The 26,293-nt window shown below is 52.0% G+C and overlaps 1 protein-coding gene across 1 annotated transcript in view; it reads left to right on the forward strand.

The window, feature by feature from the left end:
- COL22A1 (collagen type XXII alpha 1 chain) overlaps positions 1-26,293 on the forward strand; it is a 200,874-nt gene that overhangs the window by 80,243 nt on the left and 94,338 nt on the right. Inside the window, exons 21-29 of the mRNA XM_068983408.1 lie at positions 1,155-1,208; positions 10,580-10,633; positions 16,822-16,875; positions 17,549-17,602; positions 18,849-18,902; positions 19,828-19,881; positions 24,563-24,607; positions 25,135-25,197; positions 25,636-25,689. Coding sequence (XP_068839509.1) covers positions 1,155-1,208; positions 10,580-10,633; positions 16,822-16,875; positions 17,549-17,602; positions 18,849-18,902; positions 19,828-19,881; positions 24,563-24,607; positions 25,135-25,197; positions 25,636-25,689 — 486 coding nt within the window. The remainder of the gene's footprint in view (positions 1-1,154; positions 1,209-10,579; positions 10,634-16,821; positions 16,876-17,548; positions 17,603-18,848; positions 18,903-19,827; positions 19,882-24,562; positions 24,608-25,134; positions 25,198-25,635; positions 25,690-26,293) is intronic.

Genomic DNA, 26,293 nt, shown 5'->3' on the forward strand with positions numbered 1-26,293 from the left:
AGATGACGTCATTATGCACAAAAGTATAAACCAGGGTGCTGTCAGAAGACCCAGGTGCATGTCAGGGCCTTTGCACCCATTCCTCACTTTGTCCTCATGGCCACTGAGTAGAAGGTGTATTATCCTCACTTTGGAGATGAGCTGACTGAGGTTCAAGGGCGCCCAGTGTACTTGTCTGAGATCAGGCAGGAGATACATAGTGAGGGGTTAGAGGGCAGGATTTTAGTCAGTTCCTGGGCCAGTTTTCCTTACTTAGTGGAAATTAATCTTCCTTCCTTCCTTCATTTCATTTCAGTTGCTCAGTTGTATGACTCGTTGTGACCCCATGAATCACAGCACGCCAGGCCTCCCTGTCCATCACCAACTCCTGGAGTCCACCTAAACCCATTTCCATTGAGTCGGTGATGCCATCCAACCATCTCATCCTCTGTCGTCCCCTTCTCCTCCTGCCCTCAATCTTTCCCAACATCAGGGTCTTTTCAAATGAGTCAGCTCTTCGCATCAGGTGGCCAGAGTATTGTAGTTTCAGCTTCAACATCGGTCCTTCCAATGAATACCCAGGACTGATCTCCTTTAGGATGGACTGGTTGGATCTCCTTGCAGTCCAAGGGACTCTCAGGAGTCTTCTCCAACACCACAGTTCAAAAGCATCAATTCTTCGGCACTCAGACAATTTCATTTATTTATGCAGACAATCAGTTTGGATATCACTGTGGATGGAGGGTCAGATAACCCAAGCCCGTCCTTGCCCAGCCATCCAGATACAGCGACAAAGGCACCAGGCTTAGGGCTGAAGACGCTTGGGTTCTGGACGCTGTCTTGTGTGCACTTGATGCAGAGCATCGAGGCCGGGCATTTGGTCCTTACTGTGCTTGTCTTTAGAGCGTGAACGATGGTGCCTATGTCTTGGTTGTCAATCACACTTAATTACATCGGATAGGTGCACATGTTTAAGTGTTACAGACTTGATGGAATTAGATGGTTTTTGTTTTATTTTTTTTCCCCTCCTGACCTCCCAGGTTCCCCATTTGAATGGAGTGGTATTTTCCTATCCAATGGGAGTGTCCAGACAAAGTATATCCTGTGGTGTCTACTGTGTGTGTTTACCATGATCCATCTCTGTTGTTTTTTTCCCCTTTCTCTTCCTCCTGAAGGGTCTGATGGGTCCAGAAGGCAAGGACGGACCTCCCGGTTTGCAAGGTCTCCGAGTAAGTAAACTGTGTTTCTTTCCTGGTGCCCCAACTCAGCCACATCACACTCCCCATTTTAGCTGCTCACACAGAGGAGACAGTGCCGGTCTCCTGAGGTTGAGATGAATGCTGGAAGCAACTTGAAGGGTTAGCTGAGTTCGACAGTGGCTGAGGATGGGCAGCCTCGAGCTGGGTCCTGGCTCATCTCCTGCAGACGAGTGTGTGGTTTTCCATGAGTCATGTACATAGAAACTCACATCTCTGTGTGATCAGAGGACACTCAATCCTTAGAGTACTGACCCAAGCTGGGGGCCAGCCAGGGCCTCCTGAAAGAGGTGATGTTTGAGCTAAGCCTTGAGGAGAGAATAAGAAAAAATAACCATGAGATAATAGAGGTCTGCCCATAGGCTCTCAGGTACTCTTGAGTGAAGAATCCAAATGGTTTTTGAATCTCATAATTTCTTAGGAGCATATCATTTGATCTGATAGAACCCCCCCCCTTTCTTTTTGTCCAGATTGTGCACACCTACGGGTTTGACTCCTGTGTTGTAGAATAGAGGCTGCTGTAGCCCACCAGAGCTGCCTGCCCACCTTGGTACCCCCCACCACCAGAGACTAGGGCTGACCCTCAGCTCTGGGTCCTCAGTTCCCAGCAGGGGACCTCATGCAGAGTGAACACTCAGCTCACATTTCCTGACTTCTGGCTCTAATTTTGTAGCATCACGGTTTTTAAAAAAATTATTTTATTCAAGTCCAGTTGATATACAATGTTGTATTGCTGCTATTGCTGTTGCTAAGTCGCTTCAGTCGTGTCCAACTCTGTGCGACCCCATAGATGGCAGCCCACTAGGCTCCCCCGTCCCTGGGATTCTCCAGGCAAGAACACTGGAGTGGGTTGCCATTTCCTTCTCCAATGCATGAAAGTGAAAAGTGAAAGTGAAGTCGCTCAGTCGTTTTTGACTTAGCGACCCCATGGTCTGCAGCCCACCAGGCTCCTCTGTCCATGGGATTTTCCAGGCAAGAGTACTGGAGTGGGATGCCATGGCCTTCTCCGAATGTTGTGTTAGTTTCTGCTACACAGCAAAGTGACTCAAACACACACATATGTGCACTCTTTTTCACTGTTCTTTTCCATCATGGCTTATCCCAGGCCGTTGGGTATAGGTCCCTGTGCTGTACGGTAGGGCCTTCTGTTTATCTGTCCTGCATGTTTATTAGCAGTTTGTATCTGCTAATCCCAGACTTTTACTCTGCCCCTCCCGCCACCCCTTGGCAACCACAAGTCTTCTCTAAGTGTCTGTGAGTCTGTTTGGTAGCTGCTTTATTTGTGGCGTGTTTTAGATTCCACGTATAAACGATATGAAGTGGGGCTTGTCCTTCTCTGACTCCCTTCACGTAGCACGGTCATCTCCAGGCATCGCTGCATTCTCTTGTCCTGGAGTCACAGGGCGGGGCAGCAAGAGTGTTCGTAGAGCATGTGCCAGGGGCCCGCAGGAGGCGCCTGTCTCGTCCTGCATCCGCGGGTGAGCAGGGGGTGATGGCCACGCATGTCCTTGGGGACGCTGGCCCTGCAGCGTCGCTGATGATCTCCTGACTCAAGTTGTTCCCTCCCATGGGTGCTGCTCGGCAGCCTATCCTGTGGAGACGGCGGCCGATGTCGGTGTGGCTGGGAGGCGGCCTCCTGTTCCGCCGCCTCTAGCTGAGTCAGGAGGGCCTGAGACAGGGTGACGACTCACTCACAACCTTATCCCTCCCCTTGCAGCGGGTGACCTGCCTTGTCAGTGTCCATTGAAACGTTGCTCTAAGGAGCTCCTGATTTCAGTGCTCAGGCCACGATAGGGGAAGAGACGAGACAGTGATGAGCCCAGGGACCCGGGAACTGAGACCGTGAGACTAAAACATGGGTTGAGGAAAGGGATCCCGGCCCTTTACTTTAGAGATTAGCGACAGGCAGACAGTGTAATCCCCAGCGGGGCGAACACATTCATTTTGGACAAAGCTGCTGTTTTTCCACAATGAGGATATGAAAGGGAGGGGAGGTTGCAGCGGGGCACCCCCTTCTCCATCCACGTCTCCACCCCATCTCATCCCGCTGTACCCCCACTGGTGGAGGAGGGGGGTTGGGCACTCACTGCGTGGCTGGGTTCCTGCCTCAGATGGAGGCAGAGGAGCTGCTCAGTCTGTCCCACCCACTCCTGCTCCAGCTGTGTCCACGTGTCCGTGCTCCAGGTCTGGCTCTGCATTTCTCCTCCGTGGATAGGTTCATCAGTCCCAGGACACGAGGAGAAAGTGGCATGCACGTGTGCACACTGTCGTGTGTAAAGGAGAAGACTAGCAGGGAGCTGTGATCACAGCTCCCTGATGACACCGGGAGCCCAGCCTGGTGCCCTGTGATGACCTAAAGACATGGGATGGGAGGAGACTGAGGCTCAAAAATTTATTTTTATATATTTTAATAAATTTATAAAAGTAAATTTATATTTATAAATATAAATTTGTATTTATATATATATAAATTATATGAGTTATGATTGATCTGCATTAATGTACAGCAGAGACCACCGCAACGTTTTAAGGCAATTATCCTCGATTTAAAAAACAAAGAAATAAGATTAGCAATTAGAGCAGACTGTTAAAAACAGTGATGAGTGCAAAGATCAAGGGTACTTAGAGGCTTTTCTCTTTTTTATGGATCTGAACAGATATCCTCTTTTGAATGTCATGTTTTCTAAGTTAGCAGACCTTGATATTTTAATAAAGAATACTATGCTGTCAGAAAAAGAAAAAGGAGGTGCTCAAGCCTGTCTGAGGTTCTGATTTCCTCATGCTCATCTGAGCGAGACACTGGGGAGAGGGTGGTTAGGGGAGCACTCTTAGCTGGAGCTGGTAGCACTGCAGAGCATCTGAGCCCAGAACGTTCCAAAGCCCAGAACGTTCCAGAGTGGAGGCAGCCTGGCTCCAGGCCACTGAGGCAGTTGGACACACAAGAGCTTCCACGAGGCTAAGTTTTTCCCCAAGAATATTCTCTTGTGCCCTAATCATCCATCTCAAAATGGACATCCTGTCACTCTCACACCAGCCTATTTTAATTTGCTGTAGAGAACTTGTATTTTTCTTATTGAGAATCCGTTTCTATTTTTCTTCACTAAAATGTAAGTCTGTGAGAACATTATTTTTGTATTTGTAGCACTTAGAGGAGTGCCTCACGTTTATAAAATTATATATGAAAATAAAAGCATATATAAGTGCATAAAATATGCCTAAATGTATAATGTCATCAGAAGATGAAATTTATAGATGCTTGCTCCTTGGAAAGAAAGCTATGACAAACCTAGACTGTAATAAAGAGCAGAGACATCACCTTGCCAACAAAGGTCCATCTAGTCAAAGCTATGATTTTTTCAGTAGTCATGTATGGATATGAGAGTTGGACTATAAAGAAGGCTGAGTGCTCAAGAATTGATGCTTTTGAACTGTGGTGTTGGAGAAGACTTTTGAGAGTCCCTTGCACTGCAAGGAAATCCAACGAGTCCATTCTGAAGGAAATCAACCCTGAGTATTCATTGAAAGGCCTGATGCCGAAGCTGAAACTCCAACGGTTTGGCCACCTGATGTGAAGAGTCACCTCATTTGAAAAGACTCTGATACTGGGAAAGAGTGAGGGCAGGAAGAGAAGGGAGTGGCAGAGAATCAGATGGTTGGCTGGCATCAGTGATGCAATGGACGTAATCTGAGCAAACTCTTGGAGATAGTGGAGGACAGGGGATCCTGACAGGTTGCAGTTCATGGGGTCACAAAGAGCAGGACACAACGTAGCCACTCAACAACAACCGAATGTTACTAGTGAACATCAGACACAATTAAGGTTGCAAGAGTGAAAGGCTCATGGATCACGCATGAGTGCTGCGGTTGGGCAGCTGACACACCCAGGTGGTGTGGGCAGAACAGCACCCAGGACTAGCCATCTGGCCACCTGGGTTCTGACCTTCCACCGGAAATTCCAGCTCTTTTTTTTATGACTTTGACCACCTTTACCCATTTCACCCACCATCTACCTCCTCTCCTCTGACAACCACCAATCTGTTCTCTATACCTATAAGTTCAATTTTGGTTTAGATTCCATATTATAGGTGAGAGCCTAAGGTACTTGTCTTTTTCTGTCCGATGCATTTCACTTGGCATAGTGCCCTCAAGATTCACCCATGTGGTTGCAAATAGCATGCTTTCCGTCTTTTTTATGGTACTATTCTGTTGCATATGTAATACGATGATACTGTCCTTTATCCATTGTTACATCCCTGGGCATGTAGGGACCGTCCCTGTCTTGGCCGTTGTAAATAATGCTGCATTGAACATGAGGGTGCATATGTCTTTTCAAGTTAGTTTTTCATTTCCTTGGGATAAATACTCAGAATTGGGGTTGCTGGATCATGGATTGGTTCTTTTTCTTCTTCTTTCTTTTTTTTTTAGCAACCTCCATACTGTTTTCCACAGAGGCTGCACCAATTCACATTCCCACCAGCAGTGGGCTTCGCTTTTCTCCACACCCTCACCAGCACTTGTTATTCTTTATCTTTTTGGTAATAGCCATTCTAACATATGTGACGTTACATCTAAATTGTGGTTTTGATTTGCGTCTCCCTGATGGTTAGGGATGTTGAGTGCCTTTCCATGTACCTGTTAGTCATCTGTGTGTCTAGAGTGTCCAGTTTTAAAGACGAAAACTTGGTTCCCTCTGTACCTTTTACTTAGCTTTTATCTTGCTCTGTGGTCCTAGCCCCATCTGAAATAGCCTAGGTATCTTCTGTCCCCTTTGGATAAAAACAAGGGTTGGGCAGGGGTGGTGGGGGGGCGGGGGGAAGATGTGCTTAATAGAATTCCATGTTGCCAGGCATTTAAACAATGTCAAATTTGAAATGTCTAAACTGGAGACTCATCATGGTGGAGGGAGTCTCTGAGATTGATAGTGAGAAATTTAATGTCCAGAAGTATTAAATGACCTCCCTGCTCAGGTTAGGGTCACTCAGGGCTCTGTCACTGCTCCTTCCACAAGCTAGAGACAGTCTCTTTGGTTCCTTCGATCATTTTATCAATGTTTTCCGGCTTCTTTCCTCTCTTACCAAGAGGTGAGACCTGAAGAAGTGATACTATCAAGTGTGATGCTCTCTTTCTTACTAGAGATAGAGTGATCCCCAAGTGTCTTATGGTGGGTCTGATTGTGCCAGTTGCTTTAAAAACAATTTTAAAAACAGAACCTTTCGATACATGTGTAGAACTCTAGTATAAGACAGGACGGAGGTAGCGTTGGTTGAGTCATTGCATAGCAGGCATTTAGCTGTTTGTTCATTTGTTGTTTTTCGAACACATGTTTTGCACTTAATTCTCACAAGGATCCTATGAGGTCTGGCAGTTTCAATCCCATTCTGCAGATGAGGAAAGCAAGACTTGAAGGTGTAGATCAGATTACCCAGCAACATGCAGATTGTAAATGAGGAGGCAGGGATTAGAACTCAGGTCATCCTGGATCCAAACCATTCCTGCCTTTGCTTTTAGGATGGGGTGTGTGTGTGTGTGTGTGTGTGTCCACATACACACCAGAATTCTACACTGGACATTAATAGGCCTTTCAGTGGAAACTTTGGAGAGATGTGGGACCTCTTAGTGGACTTCCCTGGTGGCTCAGATGGTAAAGAATCTGCCTGCAATGCAGGAGACCCAGGTTCGATCCCTGGGTGGGAAAGATCCCTTGGAGAAGGGAATGGCAACCCACTGCAGTATTCTTGCCTGGAGAATTCCATGGACGGAGAAGCCTGGCAGGCTGCAGTCCATGGGGTCACAGGCCTCTTAGTAGCTGATAGCACCTGGACCTCTTAGTAGCTGGCAGCACCTGTTCCGGCGGGTGCACTGGGCACCCATCACTTGCAGCTCTGACCTCTGCCCTTGGAGCCAGAGGCCTCACGTGGCTGAGTGTAGTCAGGCCCGTCAGCTCCAATTTCTGGTAGACTTAAGAGAGAGTAGCACAAGAAGTCTTTTGTCGGTGGCAACCTGGGTTGAATTTGTTTTTACTTTTCAATTTTTAAAGCCTTTTTTCTTGCTTTTCCCTGACCTACCAGATGGTAACAGCATTGCTTGGATCACAGGCTACTGTTTGATTCCTATCATGGCGCGGAGCCAGGTTTATTTCAGGACACTCTAGGTTTTCCCTGAGCACCTGGATTCAGCTCTCACCAGTAGAAAATAATCATGTTTGACATTTGAAGGCATGGAGAACAAGAACTGAGCAAAAGGGCCATACGGCTCAGATTAGAATCACTTGCACAAGCAATTTTTTTATCTGATAACGGTCCCTCATGCGGCTGTGTTAACTCATCCTGCCTGGGAAGGAGATGCTCTTTTGAATTTATCGACTTCTCTCTTCCACGGGCAGACAGGCGGCCCTGGAAATAGTGGTCTTGCTCAGCATCCAGACATCCAGACTAGCTTGAGAACTCTGCCCTCGTTGATAAACCATAGACATTTATCCAAACAATGTGTTGGTTGGCAATTTAAAAGAGAAGAAAAAATGACAGGGAATAGGCCTGTTGTGAATGAATGGTTATTTATTGATGCATAGGTTGCACTGGCCAGCACTTCTCAAATCCCCACACCCAAGTATAGGTCCGGAATGCAGAGTTGCTGCTATGCCCACCACCCCTAGTGCCGCTGCCTCCACCAGTAACTTTACCATTAATGCCAATAACAGAATCATCATCACCACCACCATTGCCATCAACACAAATAACAGTATCATTGTCACCATCATCAATACCAGTAACAGTATCATCATCACCACCATTACCATCGACAGCAATAACAGTATCATCGTCACCACCACCATTGCCATCAACACAAATAACAGTATCATTGTCACCACTATCAATACCAATACCAGTATCATCATCACCACCATCATTACCATCTACACCAATAGCAGTGTCATAGTTACCACCATTACCATCGACACCAACAGCAGTATCATCATCACCACCATTTCCAGCACCACCATCATCAGCATTATCACCATGATGACCACCATCATCACCCCCACCATCGACACCGTCACCAGCATATTCACCACCGCCCACCCCCACCATCATGACCACAATTCCCAGCATCACCACCACCATCACCCCTGCCGTCAGCACCGTCACCAGCATCTTCACCACCATCACAGTCACCCCCACCATCATGACCACCGTCACCACCGCTCCACCGTCACCACTGTGTACTTCTTCATGTCGGATCCTGCGCTGCGCACTTTGTGGACATTATCTTATTTAATCTTTGCAGCGTTCATCGGAGGTAGTGGTTTTGAAGCCAGATCTGCTTGACATGTGGTCTCTCACCCACTTAAGGACTCAAAAGGGCCAGAATTCTGCTATTAGCATTTCTTCTTCATTAGAGTCACCGTCATCTTCCTTCTCATCCTCATAACTGTCTATTACATTTGCATGATGCTGTTATGCTTTTTAAATCATTTTCTCAAATATTGAATTATTTCTTCTATATTGTCTTTTCACATAATTAGAATGATTATAATTTTCCACATGAAGAAACTAAGACTCAGCAAGTTAAATGGCTTCCTGTCCTCATCTACGTTAGGTTTAGAACTCTTTTTCTTACAATATTGCCGAGGAAGGGGCTTGGGAAAAGAAAAGATCAAAGGCCTCTTTGATCACAGTGAGTGGCTGAGTTCTCATGGCCGCTTACTTAGAGCTCCATGCCCCACCCCTGGCGATTCTAACTCATGAGTTCTTGAATGACACCTGGGAATCTGTCTCAAATATGTTTTCGCCCTATTTTGCCAATATTTCTCACTATTGCTGGTGGGACTTCATGAAAGAGGAGATAGTAGAGTGGGATAGAACTTTGACAAGTTGAGATGGAGCATGGGTCCTACAGACAGAGGTGGCTTGGCGGGCCAAGTCCTTGGGATCTTTGGGGCCAAGCTCAGCAGCCCACGTGAGCGGTGGCTTAGGGCTGGGAGCAGGGCCACCAGACGCCAGACTGAAAGGGCAGGTCAGAGGGCTGGGCTGGCACAGTCTGGTTGTAAAGACACCTTCCCTCTGGGGTGGCCAGTGCGTGGGGACAAACCTGAGTGTGCAGGGGCAGAGAGAGAGGGGCCAGAGTTTAAGGAAGAGGGGAGATGCTGACGTCATCCAGCTTCTGTAATCCAGCAGACTGTTAGAGACGCTTCGTCACAATCATCTCATTGTCAGAGCCCTGGGGAGTAAGAGTCACATGTACAGGCCCTGCACACAGCTCTGGAGCCAGATCTTAACCTCATCAGGTTCTAGCTGGGTCACCGGTGAAACTTGACTGAACCTCGGTGTCCATGCCTCCCAGTAGGATTGAGAGTGCCTGCATCCCAGAGCGAGGGGATTCCTGCAGAGTGGAGACACAAGGGAAGTATGGGAAACCCCGAAGAGGGTTTGACACAGAGCAGGTGCTTGAGAAATGTGGTTCTGATTCAGAGTCATGCCTTCCTTTTTGTTTCTTGTTGCAGTCTGACCTTGTGAGGATAACTGTAAGGAAGAAAGCAGACGGGTGGGCCTTCCATCGTCCATGTACACGTATGATAGGGTACACGCTGTGTGTTGTGAGGACTCGCCAGCACGCACCTCACCCTTGTCCAGACAGGTAGACTCCGAGGCTTAGTGATCACACCCCCAAGGGATGACCGGCTGGGGTCATGCAGAGTAGCACAGATCCTGACGGCAGAAGCGCAGAAATGGTCCGTGTGACCTGCCTGCCCAGAGTTGAGATGCATCGCCTTTCGCCCTCGTACTGAGAGGTCTGCAGCTGTAAGAATGGAGCTGCTCCCCACGTGCTGACCCAGGAGGCATCTGGGTTAAATCCCCAAGTGAAATAAAGTGGAGTTTATCAGCGGATTGAATGTTATGCCATAGTTTCTAAAGAAAAAAAGGGATAGAAGGAGAGAATGTGTGTGCATGTGTGGGCGCGTTTGCCTGTGTGTGTGTGAGAGCCTGTGCAAAGCTTGCCTAAACATAAACTGCCTCTGGAAAGCAACCAACATCTGGTAGGATTAGTTGTTGTCAAGGAAAGAGAATGAGTGTCATGGGGACAGGACAAGGGCATTTTTCTCAGGTAAACCCTGCAGTACTTTTTAAAATGTGGGGCCATGTGTTGCCAAAGTCAGCCACATTGCGGTGCTGACATCCAAAGGGGAGGCTCCCTGGCCCCAGACTTCCCCTCGACCCCACACGGCCTCCTTGCAGGGAGGCTCGAGGCGGACAGTCTGTTATCAGCGGGGTTCCTCCAGACGTGTCATCAGACGGGCTCTGGGTGCGGGCTGCCTGTTAATCCTGGCTTCTTCTTTTTGTCCTCAGGGAAAGAGAGGTGAGGCGGGTCCTCCTGGAGTCCCTGGCTTGCTGGGGCAGCAGGTAACTACTGTCTTCCAATTCTCTTCCTTAGCCACACTGCTTTCTCTGATTAAGGAAATGATAGGGTAGCAGTTCTCAGGTTATAACCAGACCCTCGCATGAGTCTGAGCAATACTCATCAGAGCATTAAGAACAACATGCAGCGGGTCCCTCGCCCTCCCTGCCTCCCACCTCAGTGCTGGGAGAACGGCTGTTCAGTCTCCTGGGGGGTGGGAATTAGGCCTGGAGGAGGGTCAACCTCCTCCCCCGGCCCAAGGCTGGTCCAGCTCCCCACTCCCCCATGGTCTCACGTGTGCCACCCCTGTGGTCCCCCGTGGACCCCTCCAGCCACCCCGGCAGGTGGGCAGGCTCAAGGTTACCCTCCCCATTTCACGGACCAGGTGGGGGTGTGACTCCCCAATACACAGACTCACTCGGGGTCACCTGCTGTTCAGGAGAGCCCTACCCCTATCCCAGGCCACCTGGGCCCTGACCTCCCTCAGTCCCCCTTTTCTATAAATTCAGAGTCACTGTGACACCCTCACCCCCCTCCCGACACACACACTTCAGTGTGGACAGAACAGGGTGCTCAGCACTGGTAGTGATCACACCCCACTTTGTGATCTCTTTGCTAATTGCACCAAAGCTCACCACCGACCCCCAGCCCCAGCCTTCCTGGAATCAGGGTTGGTAAATTCCTGGGAAGCATTGGTGGGGGTTGGGGGGGGCGGGGGGAGGGGTCACAGTTAGGGAGGCGGAGATTAGGAGCTTAGGGTTCCAGCTGTGGCCACTTGCTGGCTGCAGCGTCTTGAACAAGTCTCTTTACCTTCTGAACTTCCGCCTCGTCATTTGTCGCAAATGCCAATAAAAACAAAACAGGGTGATGATTTCAGCAGAAGATGTGGGGATGTGGCCCAGGTGCTGGGGTCCCAGTGAGAGCACAGGGAGCCCCAGGCGGGGTGCTGTCCCATCCTTCTGGCTTGGTGGCCACAGCAGGCGGGCGGGATCAATACAGGCTTGTCAGCTGGCTCCCTGCTGCAGTAAAGGCTCGGCTCTGGCGCCCACTTGTTCCTGGGCACATCTCCTCCACACCCGACTCTGTGATGGTAGCCACTGTCCTTTAACATCTGGTAGGCACCCACCCAGGGCACGCTGCTGACCACGCTTCCAAATGGGCTTTTCCCGTTCTGAATATGAAGTGTGTGCCTGGCACCCCACACGCGAATCTCAGACTTCATTCCAGCCCGTCACATGCCAGTCAGGCTGTAACACAGAATAAGGGGCTGTAAAACCAGCCATTATTCATGGTCTTCTAAAGATTCCACACTCACTGTGACATTTTGATGTTAGTAGTGCAAGATAAAGAGTGTTTTTGCATTTGTTTTATGACCTTGTTTCCAGTGCGCAAAGCTTATGTATTTCAAAAATTCACCATAAATATGGCTCCATCAAAATGCTTTAAGTTACAGATTTTTTTCCCTAACACTGTTTTCTTGGCTACCCTGAAAAATATATTTCTTTCTTTCGCTTTAAATTTTGAAGCCCTTTTCCCTTCAACAAAATCTTTACTGAGTGCCAGGCCTTGAGCTGGATGCTGTAGACACAAATAGGGCAGGGATTTTGCCAGAAATGGGGCACGCTGATGTACTCAGGGATCTCAGTGGTTCAGAACCGGGTGGTGTCGAGTGTATGATAGGTGCCACCTAGCTCCCTACATTGGATCACTACCCCACAGATGCAAAGCTGCATTCAAGCCCACCATGCCCACTCCAAGAGCAGTGTTTCCCTGCTGGATCCCTGCCCAGCTCGTAATTCACTCTTCCTAACTTACGCGCACACCCGCCTGCCCTGGGCCCGGCCACAGTTTTGTGCTGCTTGCCATCTGTGTATTTGCTCATCGATTCATTCAGCAGGTGCTCACCTAACCCCCACTGTGTGCTGGTGCGGCCCTGGGAAGGTTCAACCCCGCAGCCCCTGTCCATGCCCAGAGGAGCCAGATGTGATGCGGGCAGGCGGAGATGCCGATAGAGGGACTGTTCTCTGAGCTAAGACCTGGGAGAGGCATAGTCAGAGCTCTGGTTCTGGGGGATGGGTCGTCAGCCTCTTGGGCCCAGAGGAGAGCCCCTGAGCTGATCTGGAAAATCTGGGTTGACTCTGTCGCAGCAGAAAGTAAGTTCCTGGGCTCCCTGGTCTGACGAGAAGGCTGAGGGTCCATCTGTTCGGTTTCTACTCTCGTCAGATGCTGTCCCTGTGTCAGCATACAGTTGGGTTTGCTCTTTACAACCACCTGTGAGAAGAGAAGGCTTAGCCCGTTTCCAGTCTAAAGAAATGGAGAAGTGAAAATGAGTGTGTTAGTCTCTCAGTCCTGTCTGGCTCTCTGCAACCCCGTGGACTGTAGCTCACCAGGCTCCTCTCTCTGGGAATCTCCAGGCAGGGATACTGGAGTGGGCAGCCCGTCCCTCCTCCAGGGCATCTTCCCGACCCAGGAATCGAACAGGGTCTCCTGCATTGCAGGTGGATTCTTTACCATCTGAGCCAGCAGGGAAGGCCCCGACAGAAATGGAGCTTAGAGTTTAGTTAGCTTTGCTGTAACAGGAAGAGCCAGCCTCAGGGTGAGCCAAGCCCCGGGCAGCTGGCCTTCTGGAAGATGCTTTTGGTGCCTCTTTTTTCAGGATGAAAACATTCATCCTGGAATGTTTTAGACTCAAGATACACATTCTAGGTGGTGGCTCCTGTGTCCTGGCAGCCTTTTAGGAAAAGTGGGAATTTGTATCTGGTCTAGATGACTGTTTATGCGAAGGTATTGAGGTCAGCATAGCTGGCAGACCCTTGAGTGGGTGGGAACACAGCCAGGGGAGGGGCCGACCCCAGAGGACTGAGCTGGGTTTCTCTACCCAGAAACCCCCTCCCCTGAGGGGGGAGCAATCCCTGTGCCCCTGGAGCTGTGTCCTGGAGGAGGACTCACCATCATGAGGGAGGAGGACGCACGATCACGAATAACCTCTGAAAACAAACATTTCCAAGTTGTGCAGGAAGTGTGACTACGTGCTAATTATGCAAGTGATTTTCATGCATCTTCAGATTCCATCCAATTTCATAAATCTACTCCAGTTGGAACAAGGTGGTTATTAGGAATAGTTATTTGCTTTTCTGTTATCATTAATGCTAATTAGGTTAATTGGTTATTTACACGTCACCACTGTAATCACTGAGCATGATGGTGTGTAGTCACCATCGTATCAAGAAGGATAAAACATTCCATTAATAATAATTAGACTCATTGGTTAATTGGTAAAGTCATTATTCAGTTGGTTTTATTCATAATAATTACAACAGTGATGTTGTTGTTAACGTTTAGATCTATTGGCTAATTTGTCACTCTCTTTAATAATTAGGTGAATTGGTTATTTAGATATTGGCTTCTCCTGGCGGCTCAGATGGTAAAGAATCTGCGTCCAGACTCTGTAGAACCCCAGAACCTGGGGTTTTATCCCTGGGTCGGGAAGATCCCCCAGAGAAAAGAACGGCATGTTGCTCCCGTATTCTCGCCTAGAGAATCCCACGGACAGAGGAACCTGGAGGGCTACAGCCCATGGGTTCTCAAAGAGCTGGGCACGACTGAGCGAGTAGCATTTTCACATTGATGATAAAACGAGAAGAGCGTGAGCTGAGCTGGTCTCACACACCTCATTCATCGGATGGTATGAGGCCCCTCCTGTTTTTATCACCCTCTCCCTCTGTATTTAATCCTGCAGCCTCCACTCTCCAAGCTCCCCGGCACCTCCGCGCAGTGCCTCAAACACTCGCTGAAAACAGCCAGTGTCCGCCCCACCCGGACACACTCACCCCGCTGCATCCCCACTGCAGTGCAGGGTGCCATCACGGGTCCCTTCATTCTGGTGATCTGGTCTCTTCTTGCCCCCTCACTCCACACACCCAACCTGCTATCGAGTTTTGTCAACTTCTCCTCCCAAATGCTATTCCAGCCGAGTCAGACTGGCTCTTGTGTGTGCTTCTCCACTGCTAAAGCCAGGTCCCGGGCACTTCCCAGCAGCTCCCCCCACCCCAGCGCTGTGTCCCCCCCCGCTTCCCGGAGCCCTGTCTCCCAGCCCACACCCCCATTCCACTCCGTCACACTGACTGTCGGTCCTGGCAACACACGGAGGCCTGCCTGTTCTCAGGCCCCTCAACTAGTGTTCTTCCTTCTCTGGACTTCTTAGCTCTCAGCTTGGACATGGCCCCTTCTGCAGGGCCTTCCTTGACCAGCCCCAGGCAGGATGGCCCCTCAGGTACAGGCACAATGATTTCATCACCAGGGCTTCCAGTCCCCAGAATGGTCTCTTCACTTGGTCCACGTTTGTTCTCTCCGTCATCCCAGCCCCCCAGCAGCTTCTAAGAGTGCCATCAAGGGACCTGGGAGCCTGTTTCTACAACGAGCTTTCCAGGTGGCTCTGTGGCAGATGAACCATTTAGGATCCACGGCACATGAGGGCTGTGTGACCTCAGGTAGGGCCCTTACCCTCTCTGGGCCTCAGTTTTCCATATTGTCAAATAAGGAGGTTTAATTTCTAGTTGTTCAGTTGCTCAGTCATGTCCAACTCTTTGAGACCCCCAGGGAGCCCGCCAGGCTCCTCTGTCCACCGGGTTCTCCAGGCAAGAATACTGGAGTGGGTTGCCTTTGCCTTCTCCAGTAATTTATAGAAGAGAATCACTAAAACTGTCCAGTCGCACAGGCTGTGAGACGAAGTCAGCAGCCCCCAGGGGCTTCTGCAGGACGTGGAGGAGGAAGGGGGGCAGGTTCAGACTAACGAGCTGGTCGGCAGGCCCGCTTCCGGGAGTGGCTGCTTTGAAAGAGGCCAAGCGTACTCCAGGGGGTGTTGCGCATCACAGGAGAAATGGAAGCTAAGTGTGTCTGGTTTGCTGTTGGAGGGAGAGCTGCGTGTGGTGGGAAGGGGCCTCGGATGAGCTCCGCGGGGTTGAGGTCACTGTGAGAACCTCAGAGGTCAGCAAGAGGTGGGTCCTGGGAGCGCCGCCTGCAGGACTGCTGCTTTGCCCGGAGGTGAGCAGAGCTGAGCTGGAGCAGACGTGGAGAGAAGTGAGGTCACCAGCCACTTTGGGTGCCTCCATCGCCCACCCCTTCGAGGGGCCCTGCATGAGTACCTGCCCAGTCCCCCGTTCAGCGCGGCCTGGGCACTCAGTTGCTCCAGGTCCAAGCAGATGTCTCCCAGTAAAAGTAGACGCTACCCCCCAATGACTCCCCGGCACTCAGCGAGCCACGCGGAAAACCAGGTCCAGGTGCCAAGCACGAAGATCTGTTCCGTTCTTGCTTTCTCTGCCCGTCGTTGACTCAGCAGTGCCCCCAGCGGGAGAAAAGGGAGGTGTCCGCAGCAGCGGCAACCGTGGCCATTTTTTAGTGTTTACCACCCTCTAGTGGGGATGGGACGCTCTTCTCTGAGAGCACGGCCCTCTCCCCAGCTGTTTGCAATTGAAGTTGGCTTCAAACATCTGCTCTGTTGCCAGCCCTGGGCTTGTCGCTGTGTGAGAAGAGGTGCGGGGGGGACAAGTGGGGGACTCTGGCGTCAAGGGCCTGTGAGTCATGTGAGCACCGTCACACTGGTCTTCATCGTGGGGGACGCAGTGATTACTTCTGCCGGGGGCATTGCAGAATGTTTCAGAAAGATGGAGACGTCCTTCTGAGCAGGAAGACGGGAGGGAGGGCATGTGTTTAGAGACACCTGGGCAAAGAAAGGCCAGAGGTGCGTCTCCTAGAACGTGTCGTGGTGAGAGCTGCTGTTTAACAGATCTGTCTATTCACCCCAGGTGATCCAATGCTGAATAATGCTTGGGAACCGCTGTTCTAGGAAATTTTTGTTAATGGGTTAACTCTGTGTGTGTGTGTATTCACACACAGACATATTTATTTTAAATGCGCAAATATTTTCAATAAATATCAGAATAGATACTGCACCAGTTACATGCCCATCACCCAGATAGCACACATGTTATTATGGTGTAAGTTTTACTTCAGATCTTTTCTTTCTGCTTTTGTTCCTTTTTGTTTAAAAAGAAATAAGGTATTTCAATAAAACTGAAGCCCCACCCCCACCCCCATCTCTTGTGTCCCCATCCCTCTCCTCTCTTGAAGGACAGTGCCACCGGGAGGCTGCTCCATGCACGTTTGTCACCCAGGCCCCCCTCTTTCTTTACAGGGCCCCCCAGGACCACCTGGCGTCCCAGGCCCCCCTGGACCCGGAGGCCCCCCGGTGAGACTGGTTTTGACTTTCTCTTCCCAGGGCACTTAGATGGAGGTTTCATGGCCCCGGGAGCCAGGGACATCGTGGTGTGGAGCTGTCCGTTGGCTCTTTGTCCAAGAGCAAAGTGAAGGCACGAACGAGGAGGGCCCTGCCCACAGCCAGCTCTGAGCCCCTTAGACTGGAGATAGCTCCTGAATTCATACAGCTCCAGAGCCCCTTAGATTGGACATAGCTCCTGAGCTCATATAGCACGTTCGTGGCTGCTCCTAGAGAAGTGTGCAGGAAGCATGGGGTCGCCCTTCCTGGGGTCTTTCAGCAGTGTGTGGGTTGGCTCCCCTCCCCTAGTTCAGGAGCAGCTGGGAAGGTTCCCGTGGGCAGAGCGGACGGTGAGGGGCAGAGAGATGTGGTTCCTTCCACCCATCCCGCCAGGGGGGAGTGAAGATGCTGGTGGCCCCGAACGCAGCCCAGCCCAGCCCCGCGCTGGCCAGCTTGGGAGGCATGTTGACCCCTCGGTTCACCGTGGCCCACACCACGGACGGCCAGATGCCCCCGAGGGGTGTCCACCCTGGGTGCCCTCGTCAGAGCTAAAGATCCGGGCTTCTGCCCGCAAAGGTGCTGGGAGAAGGGAGCCAATGCTCGGAAGAGGTCAGGCTAATGGTGCCCCTGTGGTTCCCCTCGGCAGGGTCTGCCTGGAGAGATCGGCTTCCTGGGAAAGCCTGGGCCCCCCGGGCAGGTGGTGAGTGACTGGGGCACCCCTTCCCGTTCTCCCCTCTCCTGTCCTTCCACGTGGGAGGGGCTGGCCCTTCTGCTGGCCACCCAGGCTGCTTCCCAGTGGGTGAGGCTCTGTGCCCCACTCCATGTTGGGGGGGACCTGGGCCCTGGCACCTGGCCTCCTCCTCCCCTCTTCCGTGGCGCCTGCCGCATGCTGTCTCCAGGGGCTGCGCCCCGAGGACCCCCAGCCAGGCTGCAGACCAAGGCGCCCGCTCCTCCGGCCACTGCCTGGGCTCTGTAACCCCGAGGCACAGTCGACAGCCCTTGGCTGCTGGAAGCGTGGCTTCTCATCTGTGGGGACACCACCAGGGGGTCGTGGAAGTAATGGGTGCGGAGACACGAGGCTCCGTCCAGGATGTGGCAGGGCTGCCCTGCCTCTCTGCCTGCTCTTTCCTCTTTCCCAGTCAGCAGGATCCAGTGAGCCAGGCCTTCTCGATCCTTCTAGGTCCTGAGGGTGGAGGTCATCAAACCTTAACGTCCGCACGAGCAGGGTGCAGATTCAAGCTGGGTGTCTCCTGCCTCTTGGCTGGCAGCTCTTCAGGGCAGGGTGATAGAGTGGCCTTGGGCCTCTGAGACCATGTGACCATGATGGGTGTCAGGTGATGGACCTCAGGAGGCCCCCTGCTCATCCAGAAGGAATTTCCTTACTGCTGCTTGTCTGGTGGGGCCAGCGGGTGGGGAAAGGCTGTGGCTATAGGAAGCCAGTGGAACCCGCACCACTGATGGGGGCTCAGGACATTGGAGAAAGGTTGACAGAGGGAAAAGGCAGACTGGGCAGCATGGGCAGCTGTCCCCCCGTCACTGGGCACCGGATCCACAGGGGGCTATAGGCGGAAGCCCCGGGATGCTGAGATGTGATGGCTGGACGCCAGCGTGCTTGGCTCTGTCAAGCTCTGGGTACCACAGTGAAGGCTCTGGACGTAAATCATGGTTGTGAGGCCCATTCTCAGGGGAGCTGGTCCAAGCCTGGAGCACATGGTTAGCTGCCATCCACAGATGTTCCTGAACACCCATCCCCTCGGCTTCACCCACTAACAGTTTACGGCAGTGACAGCGCCCCAGGAGCTGACACCCAGGAGCGGCCCTGCGTGTGTCAGGTGCCACGCCCGCCAGCTCTGGCTGCAGGATCCGCTCCTGGCTGGAAGCAGTTCAGTGTGGTGCTGCCCTAACCGTGCCTTTTACGTTGGTCTGTTTTCTCCCTCTCTGCCCAGGGCCCGCCTGGAAAGGATGGGCCGAATGGACCCCCAGGCCTGCCAGGACCCAAGGTTGGTATGAGTTAGGGAACCCAGAACCCACAGAGCTCTTTGATGGTTGGGTGCCCCGGCTGTGGATCACGTTTGGATCCTGAGTCATGCAGAGCTCGGAAATGTTTATATTCAAGGTCAGATATGGGTGAGCCCCTTATTCCTACCTAGGTAACTAGTTGAGGATTTGGAAGCCGAGGACTTTTAAATTATTCTAGTAGAAATATGCATCTATTTTATTTGCAAGGAGGAAGCCTTTTCAGAGACTCTTACATAATAAGAGACTTCAACTTAAAAATATTCTGGTGGGGCTCATTACAGTAAGATCATTAAGAGGAGTCAGAGGTTAACTGTCATAAAATTGGGAAGCAAGTTCACAGTTTACTCACTTCAGAGGGACAATTAATAAACCAGACAGCCAACAGATTAACAAGTGAACTTCACCTTTTCATGGCAAAGATACAGAAGCTCAAGGATGAATGTCAACAGTCCTTGCAAGGCAACTTCTGAATGTTACAGGAGTTTTCACCATCCCTTTCAGTAAGCGGACTTAGAAGCTCAACTTTTTCATGACAGAATACAGAATACATACGGATTTAACTTAATTTAAGAACATATCATGTAAATATTCTCCATTCTCCTCTCTTTAAAAACAAAAGATAAGGGCTAACCAAGTATTTTGTGGTCTCAAAAGCACTTAGGCAGTGTCTACCCTGCTCTGAATCCCTCATTCCCTCTCACCTGAGTCTGTAAATCAAAAGCAGAGCTGTTGAATCTAGCAGGTGGTTGGAGCTGCTGTTTCAGGCTACTGAGGTCTCACAGAATTAAAGGAGTTCAGTAGCACCCGAGTCCGAGTGGCTTTCCTGCTTCCGGCCCAGAGCTGGTGCTCAGTCGCTTCCCTCCACTCCCGGCTCCTGCTGTTGACTCTCCTCTGCCTTCCTTGCAGGGAGACCCGGGAGACAGAGGGGAGGACGGTCTGCCTGGACAGCGCGGCCCACGGGTAAGGACTCGGCCTTCCTCCTCTCGCACCTGTTATTCTAAGCAGTGTGTTCGAGGCTCTGTGTGAACCCCCGCTGTCAGAGCTGTGTGGGCTGGGGTCAGGCAAGGGGCAGCCAGGGCCATTGCACACGGGCTGTTGGAAAGGCAGGGGCAGGTCGAGGTCAGTGGTGACGCCTGGACTGACGACTACCGAGAGCCACACCACGGCACGCCCAGGAGGAGGAGCAGGGAGTTCCTGGAGGCAGGGGGCCCTGCGGCTGGAGGAGAGGAGCCCACCCCACGGGAGAGCCTTGGCCTCAGGAAGAGGGACGGCCTTGCTGACCAGCCCGTCCTGGGAGGGGAGGGGCCGGGGGGTCAGTGCCCTCCCTGTCCTGTCCCCTGAGCTTTCCCTGCCTCCAGTGTCCCTTTACACCTGACCCCTCCAGAAGGCAAGGAAGCCCGGGGCTTCCGGGGGTGCAGACATGTGGAAACTGGATCCGCTGGGGCAGCGGAGGCAACCCACGTGCCGTGCAGAGGGGGCACCTCCTGTGGGGTGGGGGCCCAAGTGCTGGATTTGGGTGAGTGTCCGTATGTGCTGTGGGTGTGTATATGGTGTGTATATGGTATGTATATGGTGTGTGGGTGGGTATGTACATGGGTATATGGTATGTGTGGGTGTGTACATGGTGTGTGCATCTGTATGTGGTGTGGATGTGTATATGCAGTGTGTGTGTGTGTGTGTGTGTGTGTGTATGGTGTGTGGGTCTGTATGTCGTGTGTATCTGCAGTGTATGTGGGTCTATGTGAGATGTGTGTATGTGTGTGTACATGGTGTGTGTGTCTGTATGTTGTGTGTGTATGCAGTGTGTGTGTATGAGGGTGTGTGTGTTGTGTACATGGTGTGTGGGTCTGTATGTCATGTGTGTGTATGCAGTGTGTATGTATGTGAGGTGTGTGTGTGTTGTGTACATGGTGTGTGGGTCTGTATGTCGTGTGTGTGTGTATGTCTGTGTGTATTTGAGGGGTGTGTATGTGTGTGTACATGGTGTGTGGGTCTGTATGTCCTGTGTGTGTGTGTGTATGCAGTGTATGTGTGTGTCTGTGAGGTATGTGTATGTGTTGTGGGTGTGTACATGGTGTGTGGGTCTGTATGTTGTGTGTGTTTATGCAGTGTGTTTTGTGTGTGTGTGTGTGAGAGAGGTGTGTGTGTGTGTGAGGGGTGTGTGTGTGTGTGTGTGCATGGTGTATGCATTTGCAGGCGCCTGTGCTTCTGGAGGGGCCTGTGTCCAGACAGACACTCACGCAGGGGCCCTCTCCCTCACACCCTGTTAGGGTAAGAGCTAGTTAAGGGCTGTGACTGGCTCTTGGTGACCGCCCTCCAGCCCCAGCCCACAGCAGGCACCTGCAGGCACTCAGTAAGGGCTCACTGGTGACCGACTGATAACTAACAGCCCAGAAAGGGCACAGGTATGGCCTGGACTTGGCCCAGTGGTGACCCTGCTGTCCCAGGAGGCAGGACCCGGGTCACCTCACTGGCCAGTGAAGGCTGATGGGCAAATCCCTGCACCCTCAGTTCCCTGTGGCCTCGCTTTTTCAAGAAGTGATCATTCTTTGGTGAAAGTTGCTCAGTCGTGTTTGACTTTTTGTGATTCCATGGATGATACAGTCCTTGGAATTCTCTAGACCAGAATGCTGGAGTGGGTAGCTTTTCCCTTCTCTAGGGGATGTTCCCAACCTGGGAATCAAACTCAGATCTCCCTTGTTGCAGGTGGGTTCTTTACCAGCTGAGCCACAATTTAGACCAAATTAAAATGGAGCAGAACACGCATGGGTTACCACGTGCCCACCCTCTCCAGGATGCGTGATGGACTCCCTGTGGAAAGCATCCGCTAGGGGCCCCTGCACCCCAGATTCCTCAGGGCTCCACGAGCCAGCTCACTGTCACTTGCAAGCACAGCGCCTCCATCTTTTAAGACTCAACATTCCTGTTTTAAAAAAATGTCTGTGATTGAAATGTAATGTGTAACTGGCTGTGTTTTGTCCCTCCATTGCTCTGGGGTAAATCACGTGGTCTTTTAAACACCAAAGGCCATGTTCCTGTTTTTGATTGATTGGCTGAAATTCTGTCATCTTCCAGAAATAACTTAAGCATTTGCATAGGTCACTATTATTTTTCATTTTTGACTGCTAGGATTTTATGGACTCAGCCAGACCTGTGAGCTGTGTTTCCTCAAATCCTCCTTGGGTTTTATGGGGGATTTGTGGGGTCAGCCAGACCTGTTTGGGCTGTGTTTCCTCACATGTGTGAGTTGGCTCATCCTTCTGAGCTTACAGTGTATAAATTCCCACATTCAATTCAACAGTCTTCAGAAGAACCTGTTCCCATCGAGTTCCTTGTACAGACGAAGTCGATGGATCAGAAGTATTGGGGTGAATTTGAGGTGCCCTCGGGGTTGTCTTTAGTCTTTCCATCTACGTGTTCGGTATTTATGCTCGCCCCCGGTGACTGAAAGTTTCAGAGAGGTCCGTAACTACAAGCTCATCTGCCATTTTCGTACGATTTCTAGTGTAGTGTAGTGCATTTAAAAATTTTCTCTAGGAAGTTGGAAACTGTGAATTTCTGCAGTTACGTTGCTTTTAGAACATACTTTGTAGCTGCGAAGGAGACACGGCAGGAGGTGTGTTGCTTTATTTTGACATCACACCTCATAAGATAAGTATCTCTGAAGAAGGTCGTGGATGCATCCTGGATGACGGGTCTCAAGTCCACTCGGAACAGACCGGCTGTGGGATGAGCAGGTGCATCACCCTCTTGGGCTCATGTCGAGGATTCCAGGAGCCGCTCAGCCCCTTCGTGGGTCATGCTCTGGCTTAGGATTCACCGCACGGATTCAGGAGGCACTTCAGGATGCCTTCAAAATGCTTGCTACCAACCTCAGCACCACCCCCCACCCAGCGCCTTTCCGACTGTAAGGGTTGCCCTGTCCTAGCAGATTTAAAGTGACAATTTGTATAGCACGTGTTTGCACAGATCCAGGAAGAGCAGCTGTTACTAATTGTGCTTGTGAACACTGGGGATTGATGGGAGAAGTGGAGCACATCTAGAATTTCTATACACACCGACTCAGACACCAGTGGCCCCAGTGGCACCAGAACTGCAGGATAAAATGTGTGTCTCATGCTAAACAGTGCTTTTAGTTTCTTTACTTTCTTTTCTTTTTTTCTCTCTGTCTCTCTCAACATGTGGTATAGACTTCACTACCACTGGAGTCTGGCATAGCTGCAGGGAAAACCTTTATGTGTTTGCATAACCACTCATTCATTCATTCATGTGTCCACTTACCAGAATACCAAATTTCCTTATGGAAACCTACATAAAGATTTTAATAAGGACCATACTTAGCTTCCCTGGTGGCTCAGACGGTAAAGAATCTCCCTGCAATACAGGAGACCTGGGTTCAGTCCCTGGGTCGGGAAGACCCCCTGGGGAAGGGAGTGGCAACCCATGCCAGTATTCTTGCCAGGAAAATCCCCTGGAAAGAGGAGCTTGGGGGGCTAAAGTCCATGGGGTTGCAAAGAGTCAAGACATGACTGAAGTGACTATGTGTCCATGCATAATGATGTTAGAAACAGGCATTCAAGAAGTTAGTGTTTCTGAAGACACATGGCTGGTTAGAAATTGCAGTCCCTCCCTGCTCCTCCCACCACAGGCCTCTTTGCCTCAGTGACGTACAGGGAACTGCTGAGCGTAGCAGCCGGGTGGGGTCAGAGAGTGGGCCCCTCTGGTCCTGCACCCCCTGCCCCCGCACTTCAGCAGGACCAGGAAACGCTGGTCAGAAACCTGATGCCAGAGGACACAACTTCATCCACGCGACTGGAAGCCGCATAGCCCTGCTGAGGGCTTGCTTTCCAACGTAATATAAGTTTGGATGTTTAAGCAGCATTTTACCCGAGACTGGCCTTTATAGCAACATACAATGGGAGGGGAAATGGACCTCTCTCCTTGCCTGTGAGTTCCTCCACCCCCAGCTGCCTGTGTTTTACCAAGGAGTCTGAACAACTGCGGGGCCGCTTGGTCAGCTCGGACAAGTTCATCAACAGCTTCTCCACCACTAGACCTAGCCTGGGGTCTGAGTTCCCCCGAAAGGGAGCAGAGCTCAGAGTCGGGGCGGCTCCAGGACTCTCTGTGGTTCTAAACTGTGTTTAGAGTCAGAATCACTGGATCCAACCTGTGTAAACTCCCATCAGGGCAACTCGAGAAATTGTTTCTTTGGAGGGAAGGTCGAGCCAGCATGGGGCTTCCCGGGTGGCACTAGTGGTGAGGAATCTGCCGACCGATGCTGGAGACGCAGGAGACTCGGGTTCGATCCCTGGGTGGGGAAGATCCCCTGCAGGAGGGAATGACAACTCACTCCAGCATTCTTGCCTGGAGAGCCCCATGGACAGAGGAGCCTGGCAGGCGACAGCCCATGGGGTCACAAAGAGCTGGACACGACTGGGCATGCGTGCACAGACCACGTGGGGGAATGTGGAAGCCTGCCTCCAGAAACGCTCAGCACCCGGGGCTTCAGTGCCTGTGCTGCTGTGTGAGCGTCGAGGGTGTGGGTGCCAGGTGCTCCGAGTCTGCAGGACCACCTGGGAACGACAGCCATCTCTGCAAACGTGAGTGGTGAGTGACGGGGTGTCTGTTATTCTATCTTCAGGGTGAAGCTGGGGAGCAGGGCCTGGCTGGCCGACCTGGAGAAAAGGTCTGTTCACTCATTCACTTGTTCGTTTGTTCATCCGATGCGTTTGTTTGTTGGTATCCGCTGCGCCTGTATCGCGTGTCTCCCTGGAGCTCGCAACACGCCTGTGTGCCTTCACCTCTTTACCCCGCGACCGTCAGCACGTGCTGTGCGTCCCTTGCTGTACTGGGTACCAGGGTCACCACCGTCAGCCAAGAGCACTTGAGCAGGTGCAGCGAGTGGTGCCATGCAGGTGACCGAAGGAGTCCCAGGAGGCCCCTCACTCAGGCTTGGGGAGTGTCAGGAGAGGTGGCCCGGAGGTGACGTCGTGGCTGACCCAGAGGGATGAGGAGTCAGACAGCGGGAGAGGGGAGTAGGGGCTCCCGGGCGAGGGGCTGCAGAGTGGGCCCGCGCCTGGGGCCGCCCCGGAGCTCCGTCTAGGATCCCCCTCTCTCCACTGCTTTGTTTCCATGTTGTCCTGCTCCCGCAGAGGTCTGGGGCGGCCTCCCTCCTGACAGCCCACTGATCACGGCGCCGCGTTCTTTCCGCAGGGAGAGGCCGGGCTCCCAGGCTTCCCAGGACTCCCCGGTGCGAGGGGAGAGAAAGGCGACCAGGTGAGGCCGCGCGCCGCGCCCGAGGAGAGCGCCCCCCGGCCCTGGTTTGCGCACTCGGCAACGGGCTGACCCGGGCTGGGGTTGGAGCGTTTTCCCAGTGTCTAGGAAGAGGAAAGGCGGGGGACCGGGCCACCGTGGGCCACGCGCTGGAACGAAGGGACGGTGGCCAAAGGGTCCATCCGGAAGAGTGGGTGGAGTAGCTTCAGATGAAATTTGTGGGAACGATCGGGGGCGTCAGCTGTCGGGTGCCAAATGGAGCGCTTGCCCCTTCACACAATCGACAGGATGTCCCTTGAATTCGGTCCTCACCGTGGCAGGGCAGGCTGGGGAGACAAAACCGTATTTTGCCCAGGGTCCCCCCTTGCTCTCGCCTGGAAGAGGCAGCCGTTACACTCAGTCGCGTTCTAATGTCTCCTGGTTTTTATCTTTTCTCTGTAGGGAGAGAAAGGGGCCCTGGGGCTTCCGGGACTGAAAGGTGACCGAGGTGCAAAGGTAGGAGCCGCTCCCCTTGTCCAGGGCGTTTGTGCCACGTGTCGCACAACTGCCCGTCCGTCGTTCACGTGGAGGGAGTGCCGTGCTTGAAGGTGCAGCGGTGGCCTGGGTGGCAGTCCTGGTTCTCCCCACTGTGGTCCTGGGTGTCCCCTCTGATTCCAGTGTCTCCCTTGCTGGCCCGAAAGCAGAGCTGCCTGTATAGGCTGGCATCCATGGGCAGTTGGTTCCAGGAACCCTGCAGATAACTAAAATCCATGGATGCCTGAGTCTCTCGTATAAAGTGGTGGAACCTGAGAACCGTGGGCCTCCAGGAACCAGCGGCCAGGGAGGTGGGACTTGCCACAGGTCAGGGTCGTTATGGTGAGCACGGCACACATGGTGACTCGGGTGATCCTGGCAACATCTGGATGTGGGCTAGATTATCAGCGACAACCCCCCATTTATAGATGAGGAGACTGAGGCACAGAAGGGCCAGGCTGCCGGCCCGGGGCTGCGTGGATGGAGGGCGGTGGGAGTCAAGACCTGACCGCAGTCCAGGCCCAGCATCCAGGCTCCAAGCGGGTCCACATGGCATACCGGCCTGGCCCGGGGGAACGTGGGCAGC

This window comes from Capricornis sumatraensis, chromosome 11 (assembly GCF_032405125.1).
Source record: "Capricornis sumatraensis isolate serow.1 chromosome 11, serow.2, whole genome shotgun sequence".
In the NCBI taxonomy this organism is placed as follows: domain Eukaryota; kingdom Metazoa; phylum Chordata; class Mammalia; order Artiodactyla; family Bovidae; genus Capricornis; species Capricornis sumatraensis.